Below are 24075 nucleotides of genomic sequence, written 5' to 3' on the forward strand. Positions count from 1 at the left end.
CACAGAGTATAGTTTTCGACTTTTGCTGATTATACCGGGTTCTCCCATCTCTTATTTAAATCGATATAATTTACTTTTAAATAAGCGGTATTTTTTTAACTGCCAAGAGTCCAACGAGGTTCAGAGGAGCCGTTTGGAACACGCAAAGGCTCTTTTTGCAAAGAACTTCAATTGACCTCTTTGGTAGAAGACAGGAAGAAAAGAAAACTACAATATCCCACATTGTCAGCAGAATTTAATGGATATCAGATCCAGCTCAATGTAAATATCCACTACTAGTTGCTTCTTGACTGGTATCTGTTTAGAGATGGCTTTTGTTTTAAAACAATTAAAATGTACATTCATTCTGCAGTTCTCAACCTCATAATACCCACATAAATTAACAAAAAAGGTTAATTTTAGATAGTGTTTATTAATAAATAGTCTAATAGTGAAACACCAATCCTGAATATCAGTGGGCAACACCATGCATAATAGTCATTAATATTTGCCAATATACAAATTTAATTATCCATTGATGGTACTTGTGTACAATCTTTCACTCAGTTTGGGGGGGGGATCTAGATTTGGCAGTACACATAGCTGACAATGCAATAAAGGCATTAACTAAAGTGAGAAATAGGCTGTTTTATTAAACTGGTTGTCTGAACTAAATTATGTATACATATTAAAATGCAACTTAAAATCTGTGTCCACTGTACTCTGTGTATCCAGAGGTCATAGGTGCTTTAAGAATGAATCCATTGGCCTTCAGGAGTTTCATGTAGCAGAGTGTTGGCATTATGAGATTACAAATTGAATAAAATTACTATACAACAGCTTTCTGTACATTATGAGCTTTTACACAAATAACATCAACCAAATATTGGTTTGCAAGAACAGTTCTAAAATAAGAGCAATTTATTTAAACTTTCATCAATGCTTATATAAATAGAGATTATGTCAGGATAACTCAAGTTTTTTCCCCTGTAAAGAAGTAGTTTGGAGATGTTCTTCGGTGTCTGTTTATATCACCTGCATTCATTTCAAGTAGTAAAATGAAGTCTGAAAAGTACAGTTTGCGGTGTTGTGACATCCGCAACTGCAAGCTCCTGACCATCAATGAGGCCCAGCTCTGCAATGTAAAAAGCATAATATTTAAAAGTCATTTCTATATAGAGATATATTTCCAGAATTGAAACAAAAGAAACCTGGATTTTTTTATGGAACAAAAACACACTTGGAGATAACTGAAATAGAGGAGACATAAAGCTTCTCTGTAATATATGTATAATTAGGTTCATTCAAAATTATTATTGGTCTACATGTAACCCTCGAATTACAACCACAATTGAGCCCAAAATTTCCATTGTCAAGTAAGGTAATTATTAAGTGAGTTTTGCCACATTTTATGAGCCTTTTGCTACAGTTAAGTGAATCAGTGCAGTTGTTAAATGAATCATGCAGTCATTTAGCAGATTGGCTACCCCCATTGTCTTTGCATGTTGGAAGCCAGCTGGGAAGATTACAGATGGTGATAACATGAGCCTGGGACAGTGCAACTGTCATAAATAACATGCCGTTTTCCAAGCACTCAATTTCAATCACATGGCCATGGGGATGGTGCAACCATCATAAGTGTGAAAACTGGTCCTAAGTCACTTTTTTTCAGTGCTGTAGTAACATTGAAAGATCACTAAACAAAAGAAAATATACCATCAGAGCTAGATATAATCAGAAAAGTGTTGGCCTGTGCGGAAGCAGATAGGCTCACTCTTGAACTTAAAAATAAAGGGGAATCAGAATATTTTGAAGTCTGGAACAGATTTTATGATTGGTATAAGACAAGGCGACAAGACTGGAACAAACTGTATATATTGTGATTGGACAGAAGGATAGACAATGTATTAAGTAGGCTAATAGTTAATGGTTAAGACTAGCTGTATATAATGTGAATGTATGGTCACTTCGACTTCGCAGTACTGCATTGTTTTAAATGTAAAAATAATAAAAATATATTTTAAAAAAAAGGTCACTAAACAAATGGTGGTAAGTCAAGGACTGCCTGTATAACATATATCAAAACATCATTATAAAATTATCAGTTTTATTTTAAAATTCTTTTCATTTTTGTTAGTTAGCACAAACTGTTGATTCTAAATAGACCAACTCTTGTTTCTGCTTTTTAAATAAGTGGTAGGTAGACTCGTCACTGAAAATAAGAAAGACTTAAGAGTTGCATAAGCAACTCAAAAGCCGTTAATTTTATATTTATTTTAATGTTCATGTCTTTACTCCATGACTTCACTTTTCTTTCCAATATGCAGTTATATAATGGGATTCTCACTAAGAGGTCTAGAAAAAAAGACTGAAAACTAAATCAAACCCCTTTGACAGGTTTTATCACTTTGTGTATATACACTCTAATAGTGTGATATATCTCCCTTATATTGCTGTTTCAACACCTACAAGCTTCGAAGAAAATTATTTTAATGTGTAAGAAGATGCCACTATATTTTATTATATGGCAATGCCATATGCCATATTTGCCTAAAGCAAATTTTAAAAGCATTTTAACACTTATTGCATACCAGATAAATACAAACAGGCATCATGAGTACACATACATTTTTTTTTAAATTTAGCGGCATGCCCCAACATGCTTTAATTGTTAACTATTAAAGATTGATTACCTTTTAAAGTCTTTGAAAGGTTTGGCCTTGTTCGTTCTTCAATTGAAGCTACTGACTGCAAGAGGAGACAAAATATACAACATGGATTCTACTGTTTTACCTGGATCCGAACATGCATTTTGGATGTTTGAGAGTGCTAAATTGTATCACAAATATATATTAGTTACCTGTAAATAAAGTGTTTTATTTCTTCCATATATTGTAGCAGTTATTGCAGGAGATTTCATTTGTCTGTGCAAAGAAAAAAAATCAAAACAACTAGTTAAAATTTTAAAACAGGTATCCATGATCTACCGAACCTACATTTTTAGACTCTAATATTATTTACAAATCTATAAATAATTGTATCCAATACTTACAGTGAAGCACTATTTGTTAAATAATCCAAGACTTCCTGTAGTTTAGCCGATGGAGAAAATTCTAAATTTTGAGGAAGTTGACTACAAGCCAGACAATTCTCCTAGAAAGCAACAAATGAAACATCTAATATCATTAAAAAAAAGTAGTAATGAAATCAAAAAGGCTATAATTCTATGGTGAGGATCCTTTCCTGAGGTGAGTGAAATAAAGTCTCCAAAGGCAAGAAATGGATCAGGAGCACTTTTAAATCTGAATGATCCAGTACTAACTCTCCTCTCTGCAAATAACAGAAGTCTCTCATCAATTAGTGCCTTCTATTGAAGCAAAGCCTTGTATCTGTCAGAACTCCTTGATTTTGATATAGGATTGCTCTGTCAAATTGACCCAAATCCTGTCCAAAACATACAAGGAATTTTCTTCAAGTGAAAAAAAAATCAGTCTAGTTTTTTTCTGGACTCAATACACAGTGGTATCTTTGTTGTTATTCTTTCTTTCTAAACTCGCATATAAAGTCTCATTGTGTTCAGTTTCACACGACAGCTTACTAACTAATCCTAAATTCTCTGTCATCAGTGATGTTTAATATATGTGATTATGAAATTCTTAAACTAGCATTTCAGGAAGTGAGTGGAATTCAGGGATAGACAGCTGATTTTCATCAACATTCCAAATTTCAGCTCCCACAAGTAAATATCCGGAATTACAAAAGCTGTGTACTTGCAAACCTATTTTTAGTCATAGCTTAGCCTCCTTCTGTGCTATTGTGATTATACTTGCATAGAGCTGTATCAGGTTTTTTTTTAACAGAAAAGGAATCACAATCAATGCTATACACTTCAACATATAAAAGTACATAAGAACTGCTAATTTCTGTAATAGGTATTGCCGAGTATTTTTGCTCTTTCCAAAGGTTTGTTATTGCTCCGTAGCCTATAACTGAAATATTGCTATTGAACAGATGTATGTTAACTTTAGCAACGCTAACTGTGAGTTAAAAAGAAAGGTGGCAGAGATCTTTTTCTTTATTCTAAATGCATGTACGTATTCAAATCTAAAGAGGACCGATCTGTTCTACAAGAAATCTGTCTATGCCTGGTCACGCATCCAAGCTATGGTTGGACAACAGACAATAAAGAACTACAATATTTGGTCAAGAATCCAGAAAAATTACAAGGATATCAATCAGAAGAGATTTGAAGGACATGTAGGTGGCTGCAAAGGAAGGAAATTATCCCCTTCTTTTTACTAATGGAAACCACTTTTACTCACTTGTCAAAGGATTTTTTATTTTCTATTCCAATATAATTGCTTTGCTTAATAACACAGGGAGTATAAAAGTTATATAACCAACTTCTTGTATAAATGAACATTTTACAAAGTATGCTGATTCTGTAATTATAATGGCTTACAGTACTTGCAGCTTTTGAACAGAATTCAATTGAAGTATCTATTAAAATATGCTAATTTTCTCCAGCGTTGGAATCAGTATGATGTATGCATTACCATACCAATGACAACTCTAGGTCAGGAACGCATCATATTTTCTTTAGTAACCTTAGCAGATGAATTCTTACCAACAGCCAACAAGACAGATGAATACAGAAGTTTGAATTAGGATAGTTAAATAACCTTTTGAGTTTTTAGGTACAGCACTTGAGAATAAAGTAAGTGAAGATCAAAACCAAACAAAGGTAAGAAAACTGTATGCAGCAATACTAACCTTCTTTTCAGCTTCAAATGTGTATGTATAAAGACCATCAACATCATTGAACACCAAATAGTTATTCAGAGGCATGTATGCACTGCAAAGAAACAATTATTAATATATAAGCAGGAAGCTTACTAAGTATTTATAAGCAGCTAGTTCACAAAAATATTAAGTAAGTTACCTTGTGGCTATTTTAAAGACTTCAGTGGCGCATATAGCTAGAAGTAGAAAAATAACCAAATTATTTAATATTTAAAAGGGGAAAGTATAGATAAAACATACTGTTTATAACAACTTAGAAATATAAGAATTTTAGTTGTGTTTAAACATTCCTGAAAGTTTTGATATATTTACATTTAACAAAGTCAGATTTTATTTAAATAAAGTTACATACTAAGCATGGGCAGGGAAAGTTTCTGGAACGTGACTCACAAGGAAGCCAAGTAAAAACGCTAATCTTATAGCCCTTCTCTTCCCACCCCACGCCAATGCTCACCCCAGCATTGGCATAATTAGCAAGAAGGAAACTAATGCTTCTATTTATATACTTTAGTGAGGAAGGGATTACTAGTGAGTAAGCAATTACACGATGGAGAATATACAGCAAGGGCAAAAGCAATGAGTTTATGACCCTGACTGTCTAGGGCATGGTTCGGACCGGTTTGGCCAAGTAGGTAGTAACTCGGCCGACCACGGCCCAAACTGGTTCTATTGGTGCCTCCAAACTGGTTCTACCTACTCTGCATACGCACATAGCGCGCATCAAGTGCATCCCTGAGTGAACCGGCAGTAAACGAAGCTGGAGCCCACCCCTGGTTTAGTGTACTTTCAGCAAGCCCGCAGCCACTTAGGAGGCAAACAAAAGCCTTTAGTGTGAAGTGTACTGATTATAGTCTTGTCAGTGGCAGGCAGCAGGAGCAGCAAGTGGGAGGATTCTAATTAACCAATTAAAGTCACAGAGCTGTGCTTATTAACTTGCATTTAGCACTTTTTAAGGAAAAACTCTGCTGCAAAGAGAGCAGCTCAGGAAGAGATGTTGAAGCAAGCTCTCCATCCTGCAAAGGGGGTGAGGAGAGAAAGAGCCAGGCATAGGACAATGCATACTGACTGCAATGAGGAACATGTGAAACAGAAAGATGCTGCCAACGTTGTAAAAGTGCACATCAGTCACAAAGTTACTTTTTCATCATTGTCATAACTGTGAACCATCACTGTTCAAGCCAGTTGCTAAACTACATGCCAATAACAGTTAACCCTCTATGGGTCAATTTTAACTACCGTATTTATCGGCGTATAACACGCACCGGCATATAACACGCATTCCCCATTTTAACACAAAAATTTGAGTAAAAATTTTTTTCATTAAAAATAAATGACTTGGAAGCTCGGAACTTAATGTTGGATTAAAATTTATAACATTAGAACATGAATTACTTCCCCACCCTCTTCTGTCACATCATTTTCCCCCCTCTGATCCCCCTGTACCACCTAATCCCCCCCCCAGATCCACCTGTACAACCTAATCCCCCTGTACCACATAGTCCTGATACCACCTGTACCATATAACCCCACCCCCCATATCACATACTCTTTCCCCCTGCGCCACATAACAAGCCCCCCCCACATAAACCCCTATTTCTATATGTTTTTGTTTTCACCACAGTACCTGGCCTGTGTCGCTAGCAGACTCAGGTTACTCTTTAATTGCGCTGACGAGTAACGTCCTCAGCGTAACGTCAGGGACGTCACTCGTCAGAAGTACGGTGGCCTCGGAGGGTCCTGAGGAGCAGCCTTTAAAACAGCAGGGCGGGCGGCTGCGGACTCACAGCTGATTGGGAGAATGCCGGCGCGTACACTTGGGACCAGAGAGCAGGCGGGCGGGAAGGTAAGCACCCGCAATGATGGAGAAAAAATACAGGCAGCGGGCGGCTCTCTGGCCGCTGCGAGCCGCTGCTGCTAGGATGGGGTTAAATCAGGCAGCGGGCGGCTCTCCAGCCGCCGCTTGTTCAATGATGGGGTTAAAGCGAACAGCAGGTGGCTGGAGAGCTGCCGCCACTGCTGCAAGGTAGGGGTTATATCAGGCAGGGTAGCTGGAGAGCCGCCGACGCTGCCATGAAATGGATGCTGCACTTCTATGAGTATCATGGGCGCCGGTGAATCAGCTGGAGCAGGCAGTTTGGGACCCGGCGTATAACACGCAGTATCGGCGTATAACACGCAGGCAGGGTTTAAGCTTGCAATTTTAGTTTTAAAACTGCGTGTTATACGCCGATAAATACGGTACTTCTAAGATTTCTGGAAGAGTACCGTTTTCACAAATATCTAGAAAGTGAGTAATGACAAGGAAAGCCAAACCTACTGGGTTAAATTTTTCTATAAAGCAACCCTTCCTAGCTTCCCCTCTCCCATTCTTTTAGTAGTGATGGATTAGCACAATTTTTTCCCATACAGTTCATGATTTTATTTGAAAAAGTAGTTGTTGGCATTGTTATATATTAAACTAAACATAGCCAGAACCTTTAACCCTATGCTCCCCAAACCTAGTTTGTCTATAGAATTGCTGAAATATAACATTCTAAAGACAACCTTCTACTTAACTGTTTTCAGCCAACTGTAACCAAATTTATTTATTTTGAAATAAATTAATTTCACTATAGCTTATTGGCAATAAGCCCCTTTCAACTCAGGATGAACTTCCTTTTTTGGATACATTTACGTTATTCTATTAAGTGTGTGCCATAAAATTATTTTTTCTGATCTATTTAGGCTAGTCTTGTATAGAAAGAAAACCATCAGGTACTACCCTGTTTTTATCTGGAATCACCAGCATTATTGTTAAACACAAACTAATAGTTGATTTCTGATAGTACTATACCTGCAATGACAGCATTTGTTGATGCTACTGCTGGAATGATCCGCTTTACAACTCCTACATTTGGAGAAGCATCGTACAGCATGTTATTTGTTTTATAGAAAACAGCAATAAAACATGTTGCATACCTGCATGACTTGCATGACTTGGCAACTAACAAAAATTCCAAGCAGAGTATCTTTAGCATTAACAGCAGTAGTTTAACTTGGAATGGGAAACCATTTTGCCCTGGTACGAGACATTCTGACCCTGCCCTACCTGGGATCATAAGGCGCATAGGTGAGGATGTTCACCAAGGGCAGCGAACTAACTTACCAAATAAATAACTAAGTAACTAACTACTGTATTTTTTGGAGTATAAGGCGCACCTTTTTCCTTCAAAAAAGAGGCTGAAAATCTGGATGCGTCTTATAGACTGAATACAGCATTTTTTGCCTCCTGAAACCCCGCCCCTTCACCAAAATGGCCGTGCATAGCTTGTAGGACTTTCAGAGAGCTCTTGGGGAGGGCAGAAATTTTGCCCCCCTCCAGCCCCCAGGAGCACTCTATAAGCTTCCTAATGTCCTTTGACAAAAAAAGGGCTCGTTTTTGCAAAAAACGAACAGTTTTTTTGCTTCCCCCCCCCCTGCAGGAACACTCTACAAGCCTCCTAAGGGCTATTCATTCCCTTTTGGGGGGGGGGAATGGGCCATTTGGGGGGGGGGTTGCAGAGTGCAAAAACCTTTTTTTAAAAATTGCCTCTTCAAAACCTTGGTGAGTCTTATACTCCGAAAAATACGATAACTAACTAAATAAATAAATAAACAAACAAACAAACTGACCAGACTTTACATTTTCAGACTTTTTTCAACTTTGGAAAAGGGCATATTTTACTGTGAAAACATGGGTTCTAAAATGTCAGCCCTGTCCATTCTGTGGGTCACAATAGAGTACTCAAGCAACATGTGGGTATACCCAACCAATTCTAAGTCATCACTGAGTATAAAAAGTTAATCATCAGAACAAAAGCACAAAGTTGACCAAAGAGTTCTTGCGGAATCTTACCCTGTGTAAGCCTATAGGTTAGACCTTTAATATTAAATTGTGATGCCCTCTCTATAGATTTTTCAAAAATCCATTGTATGTGTTCTGGGTCATCTCCATCTAGGGAAACACCTTCTGCAACAGAAAAGATAAAGCACTTTATTTAAACATGCAATCTTCATTACTTGTAATTTATCTTATATCAAAACTATATACTTCGAACAATGTGCAATCTTTCAAAGTTATAACAGACCTGGCCCCAAATGCCCTTCCTGAAGTAACATGACATTTCAGGTGCTCAGCAACCAATCTGCATTTAGAAATGTTTGTATAGTGTCCTGCATTCATCTTTCGTATTTTTCAGAGTATAAGACACACTTTTTTCCCTCAAAAAAGAGAGTGAAAATCTGGGTGCATCTTATATACTGAATACAGCATTTTTCGCCTCCCGAAACCCCGCTCCCTTTGCACAAATGGCCATGCATAACCTTTAGGAGGCTTCCAGAGTGCTCCTGGGGAGGGTAAAAATGAGGGAAAAAACAGGCTGTTTTTTGTTCGTTTACGGGGGGCCAGCCCCCAGGAGCACTCTATAAGCCTCCTAAAGGCTATGCATGCACTTTTTTTTTGACAAAAAACAGGCCCGTGTTTGCGAAAAATAGGCCGTTTTTGGGAGGTCTGCAGAGTGCAAAAACATTTTTTTAAAAAAATTTGCCTCTTCAAAATCTTGGTGTGTCTTATACTCCAAAAAATACAGTAATTACAACATTTACATTTCTGCCAACCCCCTCCCTCGTCCTTTATTTCTGGTTTTCAGCAAAAAAAAAAATATCTCTAAAGTGAACAATAGGTTTGCTTAATGATCTTGGCATTCACTTAACAACCATTACAAAAAATAAAAGGTCATAAAATCAGGTCAGTCATGTGGGTGACCTGTTTTACAACTATCAAGATTTACAACCTTAATGGGCAGGCTACATTACAGCCTACCAATAATTAGCATACATTTTACAAGTATTTATTTTTTTCAAAAGAATCAGAAAAATCACAATAGAATAAAACAGGTTTCCCATGATCTTAACTGTATCATACAAGGAGAGAGACATTCTGTACATTATTCTTTCATTTCTTACACTGATTCAGCTTTAAAAAGAGTTTACTGATTTACCTCCAAAAGGTTGTTCTTTGGGCCATTGCAATATTCTAACATACTCAATACAGTGTTCTGGTAGACGAGGCATCGAAGCAATTGTACACATGGGAAAATTTACCTGGAGAAAAATAAATGAATAACGTGATTTTTTCAAGAGGCTTAAAAGGATGACTATTTTTAAAAGATAATTATTTTTCAGCTACCTGTGGTGGATAAAGTTCAAGGGTACATTCAATACAAGCTGTCATGCCTGGAATAATCACACGTGCGTTTCCTTTAAAACCTTCTGTTCCTCCATCAATCAAAGGTATAATAGAACTTGGATCTATCACCCCATCTTCATAGTTTAAAAGGGAAATCTAGGTAACAAAATAGAATGTGTTATATTAGGTTCTTTCCTTCCTTCTCTCAGCAATATATATATATAATTCAGCAAGATAAGCAGAAGTGGTAGTATCTGAATAATTGTAGCATTAACAGCAATGGCCATTTCTGGTCCAGAGTGCGACAGAATTATAACAATCCATCTTTCAAAACTAAGGAAAATATTATGTCTCATTTCTGTAAGTACATTTACTGTATACTGTGCTCTTCAAGTAATTTCAACCCTATAGTGGCTCAAATTATTGGTGCAAATTAAGTATATATTGACAGTTTATATATGCAATATAATCCTTGACTGCAAGAGAATGCTCTTCTAATTTTAATATTGCAAATGGAAAGCATGGGTTGTCAGCAGCTGCAACCCTCTAAAAAGACCCAGCTCATTAGAACTTATCAACTGTCATAATAGATTGGTGCTGGTGGAAAATATAACTCAGGCAATTATGTGTTAAAGCCATTCTTCAAAATTTAATTTGATATATGTTTTATTAATTAGAAAAAAATGTTCTTGAAATTATACTGCAATCATATTAAATTATATACATTTTATAAAATACATAAAAGTTTATGAATGGGGAAAACATTCAGAATAATGGAAAACAAAGTAATTTATTAAAGTTCTATCAAAATCAATGTGAAATTCATTGTGGTAATTCTAAGACATAATTTTGTGAATCACCAATGTGGATTTTGAACATTAACCCAAGACTAAAAGCAGAGAAACTTATAAAAACAATGTGCATGACCATGTACCTAAAAGAATATTGTCATATATTTTATATCAAAATTAAAAATGAAACTTTTTTGAATTACTGAATTGTAGTGTCAGTAATTTGTAAAAAAAAAGCCCACAAATTTTAATAAAAATACTTACCAACATGCCATTTATCCATCTTCTTGCAATAATTGAATCCAAACCACATACAATTATATGAAATTCTAAAAGAAAACAAATGTAATCACTCCTTTGTTCTAAATAATTAACTATAATAATTATAATGTGTTAGTTGAGGATTCTCCTCTTTCTTAAGGAAAGGATTATCATCTTACTTGGCAAAACAGGAATTGCTATTTTCATAATAGGGCATGACAACTTACGTCTATAGAAACTTTCATCCAGATCCTGAATCTTTTTATAATGTCTAAAAGCACACAGTAAAGGAAATATTTTAAGCAATTATTGGGTCACTGTAGAATGGCTATTAATAATACCACAGTCTACAAAGAGAACAAATATTTAACACCAGCACTACCGTAATGGCTTTAAAAGACTCCACAGTTGATTAACAGTTATATGAAGCATTTGAAACATTGTTTAAAATTAAATTGATCAGCAGCTTTTATGGAATAAATCAACCATTTTCAGCAACTGGAGAAAAACAGATAGCTGTGAATGTTTCGTCTATGGGTTTCTGAAAGTATGTAATCCAATACTGTGGCAAACAGTTTCTGGAATATTCTCACGGTTTTGCCTTCAAATCAGAACTGATTCCTGGCAACCACAATGGACAAGCCCATGCACGTTTTAGGGCCACATTTTTGGAAGGATTTTGCCATTGTTTCTTCTTATTGAGAAACAGTCTCTGGACTAAAGGCTTCTATACATAAAGTAGAATTAGAACTTGGGTTTACTCCAGTCCTATTCCAGTGGCTTGTCCAATAGACCATTCAAGCTCGCATACAGCAGTAGTACAAATACTACTGTTCTGGAGAACATTGCAATGTTCTATTTTTCTTCTACACTACACCAATCTGGCCATTTCCAAAGAATTCTGGTACTCCTTGCTTAATGACTGTTTGAAGTTATGATGGACTTTTAAAAGCTACTTACAGCCTGTCATCAAAGTTACAACTGATACAAACACACACACACACGCCATGACATAATTGCATTTTGGGTTCTTAGCAACCGGTTTGCATTCATGACCCATTATAGCGTCCCATGGTCATATGATCACAATTTGCAACATTTTTACCATTTTCCAACAGAAAATGGCCAAGACACCCATTGTATAGTCTAGATTTGCTGAACGACTGTGGTAACTCAACAACCATAAAAAGAAACAGTTGTAAAATTGAGTCAGGACATATGTGGACCCAATTATTGATCGCAACAACTTATGACTAAAATTTCTGGGATGAATGGTGATTATAAGTCAAAAGCTACCTGTAGTTTTCTAAGAGAGTGACTTGAATATCACTATTGAAATAGGTATGTTTGGGTTTATACAGTGTGGTTTTTTCTTATATTTTTCAATGCCTGAAAGGCTCTGAACTACTTAAAAAAATACTAATGAGAGTATACAAGCCTGGTCAGGCAAAAATTAACATTAGCTATTGTCTATTTCATCAACAATGTATAATATTGAATTGAATTTGAATTTATTGCATTTATATGCTGCCCTTTTTCCCGAAGGGGCCTTAGAAAAATCAATCCATTTTCATGCTGCATTATTCTAATAAATGTAATGTTTAAGAGTTAAAATACATAGAATAAGTATTTAATTAAGAAGATTCCAAGGTGCAATTATCTACAGGTAGTCCTCGAATTACAACAGTTCATTTAGTGACTGTTCAAAGCTACAACAGGATTGAAAAAAGTGACTTGTGGCCGTTTTTTCACACTTATGACAGTTGCAGTGTCCTCGGGTCATCAAATGATCATCTTCTGTGATCTTTGACAAGCAAAGCCAATGGGGAAGCCAGAGTCACTTAACAACCATATTGCTAATTTAACAATTTCAGTGATTCACTTAACAACCCTTGCAAGAAAATTCACTTAACAGAATGTCTCACTTAACAACAGAAATGTTGAACTCAATTGGGGGTTTTAAGTGGAGGATTACCTATATTATAGTATTACAAATAAGTAGAACGAGTATTCCTTGTAGGTTTAAAAAACAACCATTGCTTTTAATGCCACAGAATGAATCTAACAATAAAGAAAAGATGGGAGTGCAGCTATCCATCTCTGAAAGTATTATGTGCTTTTTAATTTTTTAAAAAAGAAACCAAGCAACATACAGTATTTCTTCAAGGAAGGATACGGTACAACAGCACAATTGGGAATGCGACTATTGAGAAACTCAGCAGCGACTTCTGCCTTAGGACGCCCAACATCTTTAGGTCTGCAAAGTACAGTATATGTTAGAGCAGTACATTTTCACACTCATACAATGTATTCTGTTTCGACAATGATGACGTCAGCTCTTCAAAGTAGGTAAAATCAAAAATGAGGCAGAAAGTTCACACTTTCTCAGCAATCAATTTTTAAATGAATTATTTCAATTTCCCCTTTGAATTACAATTATTGGGCCAAATCAGTTTTGGAGAATATGGTGCTGGTTTACAAACTCTGTTTATTTCCTTTCTTTACAATACTGGTATAATCAATACAGGTATTGTAACATTGTAATATAACTGTGTTACAATAATAATACTGTAATCATTAGCAATTAGCAATTAGACTTATATACTGCTTCATAGGGCTTTCAGCCCTCTCTAAGCGGTTTACAGAGTCAGCATATTGCCCCCAACAACAATCCGGGTCCTCATTTTACCCACCTCGGAAGGATGGAAGGCTGAGTCAACCCTGAGCCGGTGAGATTTGAACAGGCAAACTGCAGAACCGCAGTCAGCTGAAGTAGCCTGCAGTGCTGCATTTAACCACTGCACCACCTCGGCTCTTGTACAATACTGGTACAATCAAGAAAAGAAGGATTATGATTTGAATAAAACCAACAAAGTAAGGAATTGAGAATAGTTTAATTGCAACAAACTATATGGTAGAGAAATCTGTTTTTCCAAAGCCATAGTCAGGAATCTGAAAAGTCTAAGCAAAACAAAAACAAAAACTAAGGAGCTAGAGACATTTCCCCAAAATAAAAAAGGATTAGTCCTAGGGACATTATGGTTAAATGATCACAGGTTTAAATAATAAACTACTAATTATATAACTATTAATTTAAGTCTCTACAAGGAGACTGTCTGGAGGGTTGATGCTGCCCCTGAAAAGCAGCACCATCTTCTTCAGCAGCATTTATTTGCTAAAGGTGGAGGCACTAGGCATACTTTTTCCCTAGATGATCTAAAAAGCCCAATAGATTTAGGTTGGAGTGGTACTGATCTTTGTACAAAAAGTGTAATTCACTGAATTCTGCATTTCATACAGAAATTAACAGATTGTCTGAGTGCATAGTTCATGCTCAAAGAGAAGCATCAAGGTTAAAGCTTACCGAAACAAGAACTGCCTGTTTAAGTTGGATACATCAATAGTGTCCATATCGATTACATGAATCTGTCTAAAACCAGTTAGTGCCTGCAAAGGCAAAGAAAAAAAGGTTATAAAAATAATATATATTTTATGAACGTGTTGCTTCTGAAAATTATCAATATTTGCCAGTATTGTAGTTAATAATAAAGGAACTTAGTCAAAGTGCCCAACTTTTATTTGAGGCCATACAGCTTACAAAGTCTGCCCAACTAAAATTTGATTAAAATCTATGGAACATATTTCTGCTTTGTGGGATGGGAACACAACTTCAAGGAGAGATTGTGCAGCAGAAAACCATGGTCCCATGCCATGTGGGCTTCAAAGGTGATAACCAGCACCTTGAAATTGTACCTGGAATTAATTGGGATGTTACAGCAGCTCAAGCAACAACAGTGTAATATACCGTATTTTTCAGAGTATAAGATGTACCAGAATATAAGACACACCAAGGTTTTGAAGAGGCATTTTTTTAAAAAAAAATTAGGTAGGTAGATAGAGGGATAGAGAGAGAGAGAGAGACAGAAAAATACATTAGGTAGGTAGGAGAGTGAGTAGTTAGGTAGGTAGATAAAGGGATATATAGAGAGACAAAATACAGAAGGTAGGTAGGGAGAGAGTGTGTGCGTAGGTATGTATGTATGTATGTAGGTAGGTAGGTAGGTAAGTAGGTAGGTAGAAGGATACAGAGAGAGAAATAGAAAGAGAGAGAGAGAGAGAAATACAGTAGAGAGAGGGAAAAAGAGTAGGTAGATACATAGATAGATAGAGGGGGGAGAGAGATACAGTAGATAATGTAGGGAGAGAGAGAGAGAGAGTAGGTAGGTAAATAGGTAGGAGAAATACAGTAGGTAGGTAGGGAGAGAGAGAAAGTAGGTAGGTAGGTAGATGTTTCCAGGTGTATTTATCCATGTGCTAAAGAAGGAAATCGCTGATAATCTGCAGCAGACTTTGTTTCTGCTGGCACAGTACTTAATCAATGTAATTCTCATCAATCAGTTAAAGAGCTTTCCAAAAGGAAAAAAGTTTCTGCACTCTGCAAACCTCCCAAAACCGGCCAGTTTTTCGCGAAAACGCACCCTTTTTCTTAAAGGCATGAATAGCCTTGGGGAAGTCTTGCAGAGTGCTCCTGGGGGAGGGGGAAAAAAGAGCAAAAAAACAGTCTGTTTTTCACAAAAACAGCCTCTTTTTTGTCAAAAAAAATTGCATGCATAGCTTTAGGGAGGCTTATAGAATGCTGCTGGGGGCTGGGGGGGAGCAAAAACAGCTCATTTTTTGCTCATTTCTGCCCTCCCCAGCTGCCAGGAGCTCTCTGAAAGCCTCCATAAGGGTATGCAGGGCCATTTTGTTGAAGGGGGTGGGGCTTCGGGAGGCAAAAAATGCTGTATTCAGTCGCACTCAGATTTTCAGCCTTTTTTTTTAGGAAAAAAGGTTTGTCTTATACTCCGAACAATACTGTAGTTGAACATAGGGTGCTCAACATCATATACTCCTGTGTTCTGGATCTGCATATGTAGTCTTTGGTTAATGACCACTTATTCAGCAACAATTTGAAATTATGGCTCAACTGCAATCCTGCAGACATGTAAAAGCAATTTGGATGTTTGGCAACCAGCTCACACCCTCAGCCTGCACTCTGTAGCATAGCATATAGCAGCCTCCAGCTCATCCTACCACACCTGAGAGAAGTCACCTCTGTCTGCTGAGCTATGCTTGCACCACAGCAGCTACTTATCTACTTATTGGCCTGTTTGTGAGACACCCAGAACTTGCAACTTCCTGCTAGCTCCCCCATTGACCCTGCTTGTGATGGAAATGGGAATGGTTGGGATTGATGTTGCCCTTTATGGCCACATCACTTGGGGATGGAAATTCTGGTTTCAATTACCATCATTAAGTGACAACTAGTAACCTCCGGGTGGTTTTTAAGGACTGCCCCACAGAGAGTACACTGCAGTAATCCAGGCATGAGTGACTGTGAGCAACGATTCCCATCAAGGAAATGGAGAAATTAGCATAGAAGATGGATTTGTGCAAAGGCCCCCTAACCATTCTTGTCACTTGGTCATCAAGCAGAAGCTGTGAATCTAGAAGAGGTGCCATCCTATTCAAAATCAAAGATGACAAATCACCAGGCCCTTTGCGGGAGGGGGGAAGCAAAGACCCAAAGCTAATCCATCTTGCCAGGGTTGACTCAAACTAAGTTCCTTCCCATTCTGACACTGACACCTTCCAACACTTGGTCAACACGACAATAGCATCACCTGTCCAGCCAGGATGGAGATGTATAACTGGGTAACTTTCATGACAACTTATTTTTCAGTTGTGTCCTCTTACCTGAATTAACTAATATGAAAGTCTGTCAGTTAATAACACAAACAAATGTCCTTCTTTTGTCCATACAAAATTGCATTTCATTTTATTCCCAACCAGTATGACCAACTTGACCTGTAAGTCTACAGGTAGTTTTTAAAATTTTCATCTAGCCTTCATCGCAGCTAAGGTAATCTAGTTCTTCCTTGTAAGTTCTTCCTTACAAATGAATGCTTGTTACTATTTTGTAAAAGTTGCCAATATTTTAAATATACTGGGTGAACCTCTGAAAAAAAACATGGTTATATTTTTGTTTTATAGGGTTACATAAATTTCTGCACGCTATTTGCAATAACCTTATTGCCTGAAAACTCTTATATTTTATGTATATACACATCAAACCACATGGTGTGATCCACTCAGCGTTAAGTCAAGGGGAAACCAGGCAAAATGAACTATCATAATAAATAAGTGAATAGGGTAAAAAGTAAAAAGATTTTTTAAAAATTACCAGATTTTTCAGGAGTTCACATCCTAATCCTCCAGCTCCAATTACTAGAACTTTACATGTATTTAAGAGAAAATCAAGAGGCTGTAAAGAACCAAAACAAGCAATTTATTAAAAGTAAAACATAATACTTTCACCAAAATGATTGCATTAAACAATACCAAAAAAGCCAAAACTTGTACAATACAATCAGAATTTGCATTCTGGAAGTATAGAATTACTACAGAAAATCATGCACGGATGCTTCTATATGCAATAAATATTTAAGCAGAATGCAAAGAATCTAATGACAATACAACTGTCAATGGATTTAACATCAGACTGCATATCTCTGAATTAATTGGTATAATGTATACAATGACACTCTTATTATGATTTCTTTAAATGCTGCCCTTGGTGGGCAAAGCAGCATCTTTTAATGTATGTGCACAAATGCATGTGTCAAATTTTTCAACTTTCAAATATTAGGGGTGCTCAAAAATTGTGCTATGCCTTGGGTATGGTAAAGATATTTTAGTTACTTTAATATAATTTAGATATGCTTGATAACTACATAAATATCACAACTTTTTAATATTTTGTTTGTTTCATAGGCACAGACATGCTTTTATATATTCAGCAGTGAATCCCACTGACATAAGCATGAATTCTTCTCAGACTATATTCTTTAAATTGTATGTGCATTCATTAATCAGGGTTTGGAACAGCATTAACAAATATTCTCAGATTTATTTTAATCAATATCAAAATGATCAGATACAGAGAAAAGTCTCAAGGACCAGAAACATTCAAAAAGTGAGCATACACGGCATGAGGTGGTTGGGAGAACGAAACACACAATCCCACAGCAATCTATTTTTCCTTAAACCAGAAGGGCAAAGGCTTAAGGTTAAAACCATTCAATTTATCCATCTTCCTATAGTTAAATGTGTGCTTAAATATCTTGAGTGTATAAAAATTCAAGATTTTTAAGAACTACACTTATAAACTGGTTATATGACAAAACTGAAATAAGCAATTCAATTACTCTTTTCAACACAACTTCTGTATTCATAGTTTTTTCTTCCCCACCCAGTGTCCCAAGAATTTATTCTTAAAGATTTTCAGTACTAAACATGATTTTTTACATATTACATTTTGCAAAAACTATTAGAAAAGTAATAGGTTCATTTTTAGAAGTTAGCAGATTTGCTCATCTTTCATTAAGGAGTAACAAACAGAAGCATTCACAATAGTTTGCAACACAATACTTGTATTTAAAAGAACCGTTTCTCACTTGAGTGCCTGGCTCGAAATCAGGGTGTGTGAATGGTCCAGATCGCTCGAGGAACTTCTTGACATGGTTCCAGCGACCTTCCCAGTCTCCATTGTCCCCACACCCACCATCAACAGCCATTCTGCACAGAACATAGAAATTCAGCTGCAAAAAAAGGTATGAAAACAAGCACAAATAGACAAAAAACACAATCCCTCCAAGCTTAGTGTTTCCCTTTGCCCTGCTGAAATATGTTTATCACTGTACAAGTCATAATGACCTAGGTATTATCAGTTTCATTGGATAATATTAAGAAAATAAAGTACATAGCTATAGAAAAAATGATTGTGTTGATTATGGCCAATTAACATATACCTGTTTATTGTAGATTTACTAAAAAAAATCCTGTTAAAATTAAATTAAGTATTAAGTTATGTACTCTTAAAAACTGAATTTCTGGTTGGCTTTCTAGAGTACATATTAAAAAGAATTTAAAAAAACAAAAATCTACTTACTCAGATTTTGTTTACAAAAAAAATCAATTAAGCTTGGGGCATTTGACATAGATGCATATAGGCCATCCAATCCAAAAGAAGATTGATTGTTTGAATAATTCATTTTCAAATCTGATAAATAATCCAAATACTTTTTAAATACCTAATTTAAATAAATTAAAATTTAGACATGTATTCTAAAAAAAATCAATTACATTGCTATTATGTGTTTACTTTTTAATTATGCTTCACTGCAGAGTAATTTGTGAAAGTTTTCATTTGGATCAATTAAAAGGTGGGATATAAATCAAACAAATAGTGGTCTTTGATAATGTTAAAAATTAACTTGAAAGTGTAGTTGCTGGGAACTAATGTTCTTAATACAAGTTGGCAGAAGGTATGGAAACATTCCAAATTTAACATGTTCTAAGTTCATAAAAATCTATTTCCAACTTACTATCAATCAAAAAATTATAGATTCTATGATGAGTTATTCTGATTATTCTGGAAACATTCCAAGCTCAAAAGGGTTCCATATAAGCATTCTAAAATAATTTTGCTTTAAGTCCCATATTAGAGATATGGGTTGGAAATGTTTCTCCTTCACTTAAGTTTAATAGCTTTGAAATCATGTTGTTCTTCCCAATTTGAACTTGGGTAATCAAGAGATAGAGTTACATGAGAAACAATTTTTCCTGCTTTTTGATTTTCCACATTTTTGACATTTAATGTTAACAGAATTTCATATTTCCTAATAAACAAATTAAAGTAAAATTAGATGCTTGCTTCATTTATTTAATATTATCCAGTATGGATATGTGCTGATGTAAAAAAAGGAATAACCTCTTAGATTCAATAATCTGCTGTACAATTAAGAAATGGAAACCAAATGGTTCCTGTAATTCAGTGTTTCTCAACCATGGCGACTTTAAGTCCTGTGGACTTCAACTCCCAGAATTCTGGGAGTTGAAGTTGAGAAACACTGCTGTAATTGGTTACCAGTGTCTTACATTGTCAACTTAGGAATTTTATGAGGATTGTCATTTCAGGTCCTGCTACATAACTTTAGTACAAATAGCCTTCATTTAGGAATCACAATTGGGACAGGCAGTGTTGTCATTACGCAAAATGGTCACTAAATGGGAAATCACCTGATCCTGACTGTGGTTTCCTTCTACCCACTCCCCCGCCCTTTGGAATCATCATCCTGATTATCCTGCAGTAATTGTCATTAAAAAAGGGAAATAACATTAGTATTTACATGGTGATAGTGGTAGATTACAACACAGTAAGCAGTTATAGAATGAGATACACACATCAAAAAGAATGTGCTAGTTCCAGCTGTTTGCCTAGTACAGGTGCAGCTGCCAGCCCCCCCCCCCCAGGCAAATAAAGACCTTTAGTATGAAACAGATTAGGATCTTGTCCATGTCAATCAGCAGAGAGGAGGGTTCTAATCAGTTAAGATCACAGAGCTAAGCTTGTTAACTTGCAGTTAGCACTTATTAAGGAAGTGCTGCAAGAAAAGCAGCTCAGGCAGATTGTTTTTTAGAAAACCTTTCTAGGGGAGAGCAAAGAATAGGACAGGCACAGTACAACATATACTGCCTAATGGTGAACAGTCATCAAAAGACACTACAAAAGTCATGAAGGCATTGGTAGCCAAGTTATTATTTCATCACTCTTGTAACTGCAAACAGTCACTCTCCAGGGTAGTCACTAAATAAGGTATACCTGTAGATGACATTTTTGGTAACAGTCACTGACTAAGAAATAAAACATTTCAGAAAATCCAAAAGGGGGTAAACACTTTCTCACAGAACTGTAATCTCCTAAAGAAGAACCAAAGGGGATTCACATTTGTGATTAACAGATACCAGTTCTTTTCATGATAAATATAGTTTAATTCAGCCCTTGCCACAAACTTATTACAATTTTAATTTCTTCAATTTGACAGTAATGTGTCTTGGACGTGACATTACTCCTGCATGGAAACAATTGCACTTGTTTACAAAGCCTAATGCAGCAATAACCCAAATTTTCTACTCCTTATGAGAATAGGCAGAAATATATCAGGCATCATTTCCAAGTTCTTATGCAGAAATATTTGACAATAATTCTATAAAGTGGCCTATACTGATGGAACAAACCTCTGCCCAAATTAAAGATGAATGAATTCTGCCCTTTTTCACAAACATTCATTGGAGATGTATTTGTCTTCAGTTGCTGATTTGTTTTAATAACAATTGTTATTCTATTTTTTACCTGTAACTTCTCCCTAATTGTTGGGATTGGATAACACACACGTTTCATTTTTTTTAAGAAAACCTAATTATATTAGTGAATACAGGTAGTCCTTGACTTAATATAGTTCACTTAGTGACCGTTCAAAGTTACAACGACACTGAAGTGACATGACCATTTTTTCACACATATGACAGTTGCAGCATCCCCATGTCATGTGATTTACATTTGGATGCTTGACAACTAACTCACACATATGAAGGCTGCAGTATCCCGGGGTCAGATGATCCACCTTTTGCAACCCTTCCAACAAGTAAAGTTCATGGGGAAACCAGATTCACTTAACCACCGTATTACAGGGATTCGCTTTAACAAACATGGCAAGAAAAGTTGCAAAATGGGGTGGGGGCAGGGGGAAAAGCTCATTTAACAAAGGTCTCGCTCAGAAACATCAATTCTTGGCTTCAATTGTAATTGTAAGCCGAGGACTACCTTTCCAAGATCACCCCATAATTCTCTCCCTCTCTACTCTGCTTGCCTTGAAACACAAAAGCTAGCTACACACAAACATTCAGAGAGAGAGAGAGATTAGAGAGAGACATCGAGAGAGATTAGATAGGATAGGATAGGATAGGATAGGATAGGAAGATAGATAGATAGATAGATAGATAGATAGATAGATAGATAGATAGATAGATAGATAGATAGATAGATAGATAGATAGATAGACAGACAGAGATAAGAGAGCTAGATATAGATGAGAGAGGGAGAGAGGGAGGGAGGGAGACAGACAGACAGACAGAGACAGTATTTCTATAGGTTTAGGATCCTTCACCACCAAACCCCCCACCTCCTCATTCCTCCTGCCATGAACAGCATTGCTGTTGCTATTGCCCCGGCCTTTTCAGTGCAGTAGGCGCTAGTCCCACGTGCTCTGCGAAACAGCCCGGGCGGTGGTGGTGGTGATGGTGGTAAGGCAAACCGGGCTCCTGCATCCCTTCCGAATAATCCCCCCACCCCGCGTCCCCACCCCCGCCCTCCTCCTCGCCTCTTCCTTCCTCCTCCTCCTCAGCCCTCCCCCGCACTGACCCCATCTCTCTCTGCCTCTCTCCCGCTAGCCGCCGCTGCCGCTCCTCTAGCCTCCTTCTTTTCTTCTCCCTATAACGAGAGAGAATAAAAGAAGGGTCAGTCACCGACCGGGTCAGGCTCATAGTCTCGCTCCCCCCACGCGGGGTGGGGGGCAGAGGCGAAAAGGGGGGGCTCCCCGCCACCATCCCGGAGCCTGTTCCAGGCAGCGACGGCGGGGAGGGATTAAGGAAGGGAAAACAAGCAGGCGCGGTGGTACTTACGGCTCTTCGCCATCCGCCATAGCAGCCCCCCACCTTTTCTTTCTTTTCTCTCTTCCCACAATGCACCACGACAGGAAGTGCCTTGCCGGCCACGTGCTAAAGCCATAGAGTACTTGTTTTGCCGGCGGGGTCTTGGTAAGAGCTTTGTTGTTGCTGGGGTCTGACGCCACCTCCGGTTGTTACAATTACATCAATCGTGCTGTACTGCGGGCCTGGCTTCTGAATGAGAATTTATATCAAAGAAGTGTATCAAGAAATGCTAGGCGTTGTCTTTCTGGGCGATTAAGGCCGGGTTCTCCTCGCCTGCAAATCGGAACCGGACGTGTTGAGTTGGTGTCTTAAAGACCAGAATGACAATTGTTAAGTGTTAAGTTCCTAATTCAGGGCGCCGGCAGAGCGCCACCTAAGGGATATCTCTGGGAGTGACAGCCAGGAAAAAAAATGACCTAATACTGCAACAAAACCAGTAGGGATGGAATTACGATTCTCAAGTAAGGCATTACACATCAAAAGACGAAGTTGCTCTTTTTTCTTTTTAAAGACAAGAAGCTGAAGATGAGCGTCTTTGAAAAGGACTTCTAGATCGAAGCTTAAGTTTTGTCTGTTCAGTAGAAGTGATTCCTACCCTTTAACCTTACTAGCAGTGGTGTATAATGGGCTGGCTGACAATCAGCCAACAGATTACATCCAGTCTAGGCAGGGATGCTTTATATATATAAGTGAAATGCCACTCATGCATCATCACGAAATCTCCAGAACCATAAAGCCTACAAAATTGAAATTTGGCATGTATGTTCCTCTTGGCTTCAAGGTGCTCGCTAAGAAAGGATTCAACCATGATATCATTAGTATTTCTTATATTATTATTAACACGCTCTGATGCTAAGGAGTTAGACATTCTGCTTCCCCACTCCACCTGAAAGGGAGAGGAGGTAACATAGGAGAGGCTTCTGTGGGGCAAGCCTGAGGGAGAGGAGAGCCAACTACTCATTAATGTTCAAGCTTTAACTGTCAATTTATCAAGCCCGTTCACATAGTTCTGTAGTGAAGCACAGGTATCCAACCGACTAGTTACTGAATAAAAAGTTTTATTCCTAGTTCAGTCAGTTTCAGAAGGGTTATTTTCTGCTGATTCAAAACACAGGACCCAAAGCAAATAAGGCTCACTGCAGTATTTATTAATGGTGCACACTGGAGGAATTCCTTCCAGAGAATAGTGGAAGGCCTGCAAATGAAAGAATGCACTTGTATTTATACATTTCAGAAAGGAGCGGAAAGTGATAGTCATACATATTTATAATAAAAGCTCATGACAGCATAAATATTCAAACCTAAAGTTACTTCCCCACCCTTCTACGGTCATTATCTTCAAGAAAGAACTGTCTAAATGAGAAAGAAAGAAATTATGTTGCTACAGAAATTTTGATAAGATTTACTAAGAATCCAGGCACTTCAAGGTTGCCTTTTTAGATG

General features: G+C 37.1%; 1 protein-coding gene across 4 annotated transcripts; it reads right to left on the reverse strand.

Moving 5' to 3' along the window:
- Positions 1-392: 392 nt before the first annotated feature.
- UBA3 (ubiquitin like modifier activating enzyme 3) lies at positions 393-22743 on the reverse strand. 4 transcript variants are annotated; one of them, XM_087708861.1, is made up of 18 exons: positions 22603-22700; positions 22343-22411; positions 18537-18657; positions 17264-17344; positions 14405-14487; positions 13217-13297; positions 11268-11311; positions 11044-11108; positions 9989-10144; positions 9801-9903; positions 8657-8770; positions 7616-7669; positions 4922-4958; positions 4753-4834; positions 3032-3132; positions 2840-2903; positions 2673-2727; positions 393-1114 (listed from the first exon to the last, which is right to left on the reverse strand). In XM_087708861.1, the coding sequence occupies exons 1-18, from the start codon at positions 22620-22622 to the stop codon at positions 1026-1028; spliced, it is 1419 nt and encodes a 472-aa protein (XP_087564987.1). In that variant the 5' UTR covers positions 22623-22700; the 3' UTR covers positions 393-1025. The 4 variants fall into 4 exon arrangements, with proteins under 4 accessions (XP_087564987.1, XP_087564988.1, XP_087564989.1 ...); XM_087708862.1 differs by lacking the exon at positions 22343-22411 and having other exon boundaries at positions 22603-22743; XM_087708863.1 differs by lacking the exon at positions 22603-22700 and having other exon boundaries at positions 18537-18680; positions 22343-22399.
- Between the last annotated feature and the right edge of the window lie 1332 nt (positions 22744-24075).

The sequence above is a fragment of the Thamnophis sirtalis genome, unplaced genomic scaffold (genome assembly GCF_051295495.1).
Source record: "Thamnophis sirtalis isolate CommonGarterSnake01/CBP01778 unplaced genomic scaffold, rThaSir2_p1.2 scaffold_3, whole genome shotgun sequence".
NCBI lineage: Eukaryota > Metazoa > Chordata > Lepidosauria > Squamata > Natricidae > Thamnophis > Thamnophis sirtalis.